At 45.4% G+C, this 9,332-nt stretch overlaps 1 protein-coding gene across 2 annotated transcripts in view; it reads left to right on the top strand.

Moving 5' to 3' along the window:
* tdrd12 (tudor domain containing 12) overlaps positions 1-9,262 on the top strand; it is a 22,528-nt gene extending 13,266 nt beyond the window's left edge. For both annotated transcript variants that reach the window (XM_062548229.1, XM_062548230.1), the window contains exons 21-36: positions 683-811; positions 1,350-1,467; positions 1,570-1,709; positions 2,022-2,245; positions 3,096-3,177; positions 3,403-3,584; positions 3,937-4,144; positions 4,637-4,729; positions 6,353-6,519; positions 6,960-7,199; positions 7,395-7,468; positions 7,654-7,717; positions 7,801-7,914; positions 8,089-8,242; positions 8,469-8,529; positions 8,756-9,262. In XM_062548229.1, the coding sequence (XP_062404213.1) occupies positions 683-811; positions 1,350-1,467; positions 1,570-1,709; positions 2,022-2,245; positions 3,096-3,177; positions 3,403-3,584; positions 3,937-4,144; positions 4,637-4,729; positions 6,353-6,519; positions 6,960-7,199; positions 7,395-7,468; positions 7,654-7,717; positions 7,801-7,914; positions 8,089-8,242; positions 8,469-8,529; positions 8,756-8,829 (2,124 nt within the window). In that variant the 3' untranslated portion in view covers positions 8,830-9,262. The remainder of the gene's footprint in view (positions 1-682; positions 812-1,349; positions 1,468-1,569; positions 1,710-2,021; positions 2,246-3,095; positions 3,178-3,402; positions 3,585-3,936; positions 4,145-4,636; positions 4,730-6,352; positions 6,520-6,959; positions 7,200-7,394; positions 7,469-7,653; positions 7,718-7,800; positions 7,915-8,088; positions 8,243-8,468; positions 8,530-8,755) is intronic.
* The last annotated feature ends 70 nt before the right edge of the window (positions 9,263-9,332 follow it).

Consider the following 9,332-nt stretch of genomic DNA (forward strand, 5'->3'; position numbering starts at 1 on the left):
CACACACACACACACACACACACACACACACACACACACACACACACACACAGCACCTAGCACCTAGCACCTCACAGCGCTCACACGGTCATCATCACCGTCCCCAAAGAGGCCGCCCTGTATGGGGGGCTCCACCAGGTGCTCACACACACACACACACACACCTAGCACCTCACACCGCTCACACATACACACCTAGCACACACACACTCACAGCGCTCACACGGTCATCATCACGGCCCCTAAAGAGGCCGCCCTGTACGGGGTCGTCCACCAGGTGCTCACACTCCTGCTAGCTCAGCGTGTGGATTACGCTTCTGCATTCTGGCTGATTTCTATTGGAACTTTCCCGTTCTTTCCTCTGTTTTCAGTTGAATTTAATGAATTGGTTAATTTTTCTGTTTAATTTTTCTGTTTAATTGGTTAATTTGTGTGTTTAATTGTTGGTTTAATTAATTGACCCATATGAATAAGAGATGCAGACATGTTCAGGGGTCGGTTTGCAAGGGTGCTAATAGAGATCATTTGGTGTGTGTGTCCGTGTGTGTGTGCGCGCATGTGTTTGTGCGCGCATGTGTGTGATGTGTGTGTGTGTGCGCGCGTGTGTGTGTGTGTGTGTGTGTGCGCACGTGTGCATGTGTGTGCGCGCGTGTGTGTGTGTGTGTGTGTGTGCTGCCCTCAGATGATCATGCTGTGTCTGGACTGTGAGAAGACCCCCGTGATGCTCAGGGCTCTGGACTTCTCCCCCGCCGTCTCCCAGAAGACCCTCATCATCACCAGCGGCCTGGACGAGCTGGAGCAGGTCTTTGAGGTGCTCAACACACACACTCACACCGCTCACACCGCTCACACGGTCTTTGAGGTGCTCAACACACGGCATCCTACAGTGAATTAGGGCTCAACACACTGCATCTGCATGCTGCACTGAATTAGGGCTGTGCAATCAGTCCAATGAATTGATTAATCAATTATGTCATTCAACAATTATTAACGCAACATAATTGAAATATAAATTATTTTGGTGCATTCTGTTTTGCAACGATTTTGTCATTTTGTCTTGATTTATATAGTGTACAAATCCAGTGCACCCTTTTGCTTTACTGTACGTACATACATACGTACATATGTATGTACAGTATGTATGTACATATGTATGTATGTATCCTTATTTCTCACTATAAGCCCTGTACACACTATACGCTATTGAAGGTGTGTATGACTGTGTGTGTATGAGAGGTTGTGAAATAGCTGTGCAATGGAAACTCCTAGTGGTTTTGACTGTTGTTTGGTTTCTCGTGTAGGCTGTGGTCAACTCCTCAGTTTTGACTGTTGTTTGGTTTCTCGTGTAGGCTGTGGTCAACTCCTCGGCTCTGGCGCTGAAAGCTCACGAGGGCTTGACCCACCAGTTTGACTTTGTGATGGAGCGCTGGAGGAAAGCCATCGGAGCAGGCACTCACGTCATCCTGGGTATGGGCCACACACACACCATGCCACACACACATGTAGTTTTTATAGTCTGTTTTGTATTTTGAGCAAATGCTTCTCCTTTTCCTCCTCCTCTGTCATCAGTTACCACGGAGAAGTGTCTGAAAGCCTTAGGAGTGGCTGACGCCACCTGTGTGGTGCATTATGGCTTCCCCACCTCTCCCAAACTATTCGGCAGTCGTCTGTTCTCCATGTCGGACAACTTCAGAGTCCTCTCTGACAAGGTTTGGAGGACTTCCCTTTTGCTGTGGTTGAGTGTGAACATTTTGTGATGTCAAAAGGGTCATTTAAGGGTTCTAAAGCACAGTGCGGCTTTGACATTTGACACTATTTAACTGTAGGGGGCAGTATACGCCTAAGTTTGATTGCGTGCGTGCAGTACTACAGACAATTGCACTCATTGATGCACTTATTATGGTTTTTAATTTGTTGTTAGAAGTGCTCTAAAGAGCTTAAATGTTTTCACCATGTTGTAATTGGCTTTGGTTAAGACTGTAATGTAATGCCTACTCCCTCGCCCCCCCCCCCCCCCGCAGTACCACCCTGAGAACTCCTCCAACCCTCCGGCCACCAACTCCATCCTGCTGCTGACGGAGAAGAACGCGCGGCACGTGTCTGGCGTGCTGCGCTACCTGCGGCGCACCGATGCCCTGCTGCCCGCCGAGCTGCTGCAGTTCGCCCAGGGAGTCCAGCTGGCACGGGAGGAGCAGAAGCAGCACCGGCCCCTCTGCGGGTACCTCAAGAGCCTCGGCTTCTGCAGGTGGGCGCCTTATTTAATGCCCGTCAGGTGGGCGCCTTATTTAATGCCCATCAGGTGGGCGCCTTATTTAATGCCCATCAGGTGGGCGCCTTATTTAATGCCCGTTAGGTGGGCGCCTTATGTAATGCCCGTCAGGTGGGCGCTTTATTTAATGCCCGTTAGGTGGGCGGGCGCTTTATTTAATGCCCATTGAATGGCTTCTGCAGGTAGACACCTTATTTCTGCCCCTCTTAATTCCTCCATCAGACAGTCCGGTTCATTTGGGTTTGATGACCGTAGCAAACAGACAGGCGTGATGTCCATCTGGGTCACTGGTGGAATGGACTGATTCAGTGTCCATAAGATCTGACCTGTGGCCCAAGCGGCGGTGTTCTGACCATAGATATATATATATATATATATACTGTATATCTATGGTCCTGACCACCCACAGGCAGCAGTCTCCACCACGGGGCCATGGACCAGAGGTGCGTTCAAGTTCACGAACATAGGCGGACGTTTGCGAACGTTCGCAAACAGTATTCCGTTAGCCTTCAGTTTTTGGCGAACGTTTGCTAACAATCGCAAACAGTCTGAGGAGGTGGTGCGCCGCGGACCTACAGTGGAACTGGACTTGAGTTTGACGAACGCAACAAGGCAATTACTGTTAGAATGGAATGTTAACACCAAATCGTTCAAATGTAACTGTTCAAACAAAACATGTTCACCACGAACGTTCGCCACCGTTTGCCAAATTTGAACGCACCTCTGTTCACTCCCACCTCTCTCCCACGCATTTGCTGTCCATCTTGATGTGAATATTTGTGTAACAGCATTATGTGCTGTGTTCCTATTGGTTGGGTGAATGTAGGGATACTGGAGTGTGTCCTGACAGACACATTCTCAACAGAGCTCAAGACGATCCCAAGCACCTGGACACGGGATTGGTTGGGGTGAGTTCAGGGGCCTGTTGACATGATTAAAATGAAGTCCAATAGATGTGAGGTTATCGTCATGGTTATCCTTTTACTTTATGATTAAGCCTGTTCTTGTCCTTGCATATGTTAAATGTGGTCAAAGTTATTACCATATTAAAGTAATGCTAAAAAAGTTTGCAAGTTGCATTGACATATTCTTGATTTCCTTGTGACTTGACTTTGGGGGACTCCACCGCACAGGTGGTGCCTCTGTTCATCAAGAGTGCCACCGTGTACTACGGGCGCCTGGTCCACCCAGACGACTCCGGCTTTGACGAGCTCGCTGCCCAGATGGCTGCCCACTACGCCGCAGGGCACCGCTGGGCCACCGAAGTGATGGAGGGAGAGCTGTACGCCATCCAGCAGGAGGACGAGTACCACAGGTACCGCTGGACATTCTAGAGTAGAGTAGCGTAGCGTAGCGTAGCTTAGAGTAGCGTAGCGTAGCGTAGCGTAGCGTAGCGTAGCGTAGCTTAGAGTAGCGTAGCGTAGCGTAGCGTAGGTAGGTAGGTCTTTACTACGTAGCGTAGCGTAGCGTAGCGTAGCTTAGCGTAGCGTAGCGTAGCGTAGCGTAGCGTAGCGTAGCGTAGAGGTCTTTACTGTCATTGTCACAGGCACAATAATGGATGTTTCATGATCATGCACTGAGGAGCCCTGCACTAAGAGGAACATGTGTATAAGATTGAAAAGATATCGATGGCGACATTGGTGAGCATAGTTGTGTTTGCGGCGCAGGGTGCGTGTGGTGTCTCTGCCAGATAAAGACGACCGCTTGTTCAGCTGCTCCGTGGTGCACTTCCTGGATGAGGGGAGCACACAGGAAGTGAAGTCACACCAGCTGCTGCAGCTGCCGCCTGCGTTCCAGGCCTTCCCTCCGCAGGCCGTGGAGATCATCCTGTGTGGCCTCAGGCCCATCGACAACGAGGTGGACTGGAACCCAAAGGTCCGCACTCTCCTCATTTCCACATCTATACGTGTTTATCAGCTAGATTTGTCGTGAGATATGAGGAGGAGGCTGCTAAAGCCTACCTTACACTGACAAGATATGGGAAAGATTCTTGAAAGATTGTAGTCTTTTGAATAAAGCTTGAATGAGGGTCATTAGTTAAAAGACTACAATCTCACAAGAATCTTTGCCAAATCTTGTCAGTGTAAGGTAGGCTTTACTTGTCCAAGGGTGTTTGGGGTCGGGTCAGTCCATCATTAGACTAAAAGTTAACACCAGAACTACAGTGCTAGACAGAAGTTACAGAGTGGGCCAAGACGTTGTGTGTACATTGCTGTAAGATCAGATCACATTGCTGAGGTAAAGAACATGGATGGTATTTGTGTCATGGTGACCTTCGTGAAGTGAGTTGGTCAGTCAATCAGTGCATCTGTAATATCTGAATGATGAAGCTTTACCTGCTGTTTTTTGTTGTCCTTTCTTTTCCAGGTGACGAGGGCCATCGGTCAGAAGATCAGAGGAAAGCAGCACCATGCGAAGGTGGTGATGTGCCTGGGCAACAGCGTCTGGGTCAACCCCATGGTGAGCATGGGGGCCAGCTCTCTTCTGCCCCTCTTTTAGGCTTTGAGTCAGTGCAGAACGGTAGCATTAGCATCCTTATAGCACATGATCTGAGCACAATGGATTTCAATGCTTATAAATGCTTATTTATGAGTACATGACTGCGTTTACATGCACTTTAGTATTCCGGTTATGAGGCTTATCCCGATTTTGATCATATTCAGGATATGGTGTTTACATGAACACAGAGAAACCCGGTCATTAATATCCCTGTTTACATGACGAATAGCAGTATTCCGGTTACCAACACTAAAGTTCTATTAGCACTCCGTATCCCGGTTACTAATGTAATACGTGTTTTGCCTGAGAAACCGGCATAAGGTGTATACATGGAACAGTATCCCGGTTTCTCTGGGAGTACACCACCTAGCATAACCGGAATACTCATAACCTGGATAAGGGCTTATCCGGGGTTCCGAAATCGGGGTATGATGTTTACATGTGCAAATACAAAACCGGGATACTTCAAAACCCCGATCGTAACCGGGAGACTAAAGTGCATGTAAACGCAGTCCATGACAATAAACTTTGAACTTTGATCCGGATATCCGTATCAGTCAGTTATGCTGTTGTACTGTATGTGTTGTCCTGATGCATTATGCATGCAAAGTGCTGTGCAGAAGTGCATACTTTAAAGTGTCTATAACTTGTACAGTGAGGAGCACATGTATTTGATACCATGCTAAAACAGGAATATAAAATCATCATTTGACAATTGATCTTAATGCCTTAATTAAAAAAAAAAATAGTAAAAATCAAACCGCCAAGGACACCAATTTTCTTTGTGATTGAAGAATGTATCGTAAATAGATAAATGTTTTCCTTAAATGCTAGGGGAAGGAATTATTTGACCCCCTATGTAACCCTATGGGAATTTAACACATAGGGTTAACATAGGGGCAGGCAGATTTTTATTTTTAAAGGCCAGCTATTTCATGGATCTAGGATATTATGCATCCCCATAAATTTCCCTTGGCCTTTGGAATTAAAATAGCCCCACATCATCACATATCCTTGACCATAGCTAGAGATTGGCATGGTGCTTTTTCCAGTTGGCCTATTAGCCTGTTGATTTGCATTGAGCTCAATGAGCATCAAACAGGCTAATAGGCCTACTGGAAAAAGCACCATGCCAATCTTTAGCTATGGTGAAAGGTATGTAATGATGTGGGGCTATTTTAATTCCAACGGCCAAGGGAACTTTATCAGGATGCATAATATCCTGAATCCATGAAATAGCTGGCCTTAAAAAATAAAAATCTGCCTGCCCCTATGTTAACCCTATGTGTTAAATTCCCATAGGGTTACATTGGGGGTCAAATACTTCCTTCCCCCTAGCATTCAGGAAGAACATTTATTTCTTTACGAAACATTCTTCAATCACAAAGAAAATTGGGGTGCTTAGCGGTTTTATTTTTACTATTTTTTTTAATTAAGACATTAAGATCAATTGTCAATTGATGATTTTATATTCCTCTTTTTAGGCAACTTTAGCATGGTATCAAATAAATTTTCTCCTCACTGTATATTGAGGTTGATGGCCACTTTCTGTCTGTGTGGTTTGCTGTTCATTACACCTGACAGGTGCGGCGGACCCCTGCCCCTCTCCTGAAGACCTTCATCAACGAGTACAACGTCTACAGCGAGGTGCTGTCCACGGGCATGGGCGTGGCCAACACTGACCATCTGAACATGCTGAAGCAGGCGCTTGATGCCCCCGAGGGGCTTTTGGATCACAGCGCCCTCCCGCTGTATGTGTAGGAACTACACCCTCCAACTGTACATGTATCTGTGCACAGAAACCACAGAAGCCTGTCTGCAGGCCACACTCATAGGGCTGTGCACAGAAACCACAGAAGCCTGTCTGCAGGCCACACTCATAGGGCTGTGCAATTGATCGAAGTTTGATTTCACTTTCGATGCTGGCTTCAAAGGCTTCAAGGGAAAAAAAATATTATTTTGCTATATTTGGTTTCACAATGACGCTTTGGAAATCCACTGCTATAGATATGTTTAATTATTTTAAGTTCAATAAATGCAGGATGTTTCTAATGTCAATGACTTATCATTTTAAATTATCCTGATTTCGAAATCAAACAAAATATTTGTGATTAGGATTTTTGCCATAATTCAGCGCCCCTACTGTCTCCATCCATTAACATGGAACTAAACATGCACTTTGTGATTACAGTTCTGAAAACCACTCTGACAAAAGCACACTGGATTTGAAGGAGCTTGCCACACGTGATGCCCAGGTTGAGAGCACGGAGGGCCCAGGAGAGAGCCCTGCCCCTGGGCTGGAGATGGCCGCCATACCCCCGCAGAGGGACTCGGAGCCGGCTGACTTGTTCAGCCTTAAAGGCCTGCTTTCAGATTGTGTATCTGGGGGTATCGGCCGCTCAACACCCAGTGGAGACATGGCTCCGCTTAAGTGAGTTTCTTACACGATTGCTTTACTTTCTTTGAGTGCCTAGCCATTTATTCAAGTGTTATCTAAGATTTATGTATTTATGAAATCATTTGGATATTTAAGTTCTATGCAGTGGATAAAAGTCTGAAACCTCTGAGATGATGTTTCAGCTCTGTAAATCTACACTGTGTGCTGACAAGAGCTTTCTTGCCACAGGCACATTGAATTGGAGGGATTTTCACCCCAAAGCTGGACGTCATCAGTCAATACCCCCAGCGAAAATGGAGTTGGTAAGGTTTTAGTGTAACTACAGTATGTTTCTTATGTGCACGTAAATAGTGGTTGCAATTGGTATGGTCTTAGTATAACTATGCTTCTTATGTGCATGAAAATAGTGATTGCAATTGGTATGGTCTTAGTATAAATAAGCTTCTTATGTTAATATGTGGTGTGACATATTTCCTTCATGCAAAAGATAAGCAGGTTGTCAGCTCTCATATCAACTTGAGGAAAACCCTTGCAGTGGACGGTCCTCAAAGGTAAATATCTTATTGGATTTAGATGTAGTAAATGCTTCATGCGTTTTCATGTACTGTTCCAGTCACTGCTACTGTGTTTGCAGTTGTCACCCACAGATCAAGTGGTTTCAGAGACAGGATGTTCTTATCTTGCGGGTGAAACTCATGAACCCTGTGATGCAGACCTGCAACTTCTTCTCTGACAGGGTGGTGTACAGGTTTGTAAAAAAAAAAGCAAAATCATGATGAACCATCTTCACTCCGTCTTGATACAGCGCTTCATTTGAAACCTCTATCTTTTTGCACATAGCACTGTTGTCAAACACATTTCTTTCAGTCACCGTCCTTTGGTTAAGGGATCACAGTGATGTGACCTATGGTTTTCTTTCTAGTGCATATGCAAACAATAAGCACTATCGCGTCACCTTGGAACTACAGAATGACATCAGCGCTGACCGGTGCTCATGGGATATGAAGTGTAACGAGCCCGAGATCAGACTGGTGAAGAGGGAGAGAGGAGAGTGGAGAGGGCTCCTCAAGCACAAGGTGAGCCATGGGGACACGCTGGCGGGTTTGGTGATTTAACCAAAAATTATTGAAATATTGATTGATTGATTGATTGATTGATTTCTGCCCTGATGACGTGCTACGACGACGAAGCACAACCAGGGTTGAAATGAATGTGTCCCTTGTTCTTAATGCACTCAGTGTATGCATACGTGCCCATGTTTATTAGTGCGTGATATTGTGCTTTTTTGCCCCCTGGTTATAGAATGCCTTTGTCAGTTATGACTTTGATCACATGGAGGAGGAAGACTTGAGTGCAACAGCGGGTGAGAGATTTAGGATTTGAGTGGGAGGTCAACATGTTCAGGTGGATGATTCTCTGCTTTATTGAGTGAGAACTTTAGCCTGGCTATCACAAGACTAAGCTCAATCTTTTAAGATTGAATATTAGTCTGGGGAGTCTGAGCTGTATTTCTACTGCACAAGAGGTATGATCATGATGGTGTGTGTGTGTGTGTGTGTGTGTGTGTGTGTGTGCACATGTGCATTCAGGACACTGGTTTGAGGCCAACACGGGAGAAGATGGCTGTTACGTGACTTCAGACAGTGGGAGTGAGAGTGACTGAAAGGCCTCTCTCTGGATGCAACCAGTGGGGTATTTCAAGAGCATGTTAGTGATGAACCTGGATGAGCTAAGTCAAATGGTAAACTTCCTAGTGGATGGGCCCTGGGGCTTTGTTTGGCAAGGAGAATGAACCATTGGGCTCTTCTATTAAGAGGTTTACAACTTACTCTGAGTTTACTTAACCAGCTTGATCACTAAACCATGTTCTTCGATACCCCCTGCACTGTTCCAATATTATCAATTGTGTTCCCCCATATCTGTTTTTCTGAAAATGTTCTAAAAGTTCTGTAATTTTGCTGTTCTGTAGTTTTGTTCATTGGTAAATTTGATCTTTGATTTTTGACCTTTTTTTTTTTTTTTTTTTTTCAAATGAGATGTCATTGGTGTGTGAATTACTAATTAGGTTACTTACAATAAATTCATGGCGTGCTTGATCTGGATTGTTTTTTGCTCTTATTTTGAACTCGGACTGATGGTAATCTGGTTTTAGCGATTCTAAAAATG

Source organism: Sardina pilchardus, chromosome 10, assembly GCF_963854185.1.
Source record: "Sardina pilchardus chromosome 10, fSarPil1.1, whole genome shotgun sequence".
Classification (NCBI taxonomy): Eukaryota; Metazoa; Chordata; class Actinopteri; order Clupeiformes; family Clupeidae; genus Sardina; species Sardina pilchardus.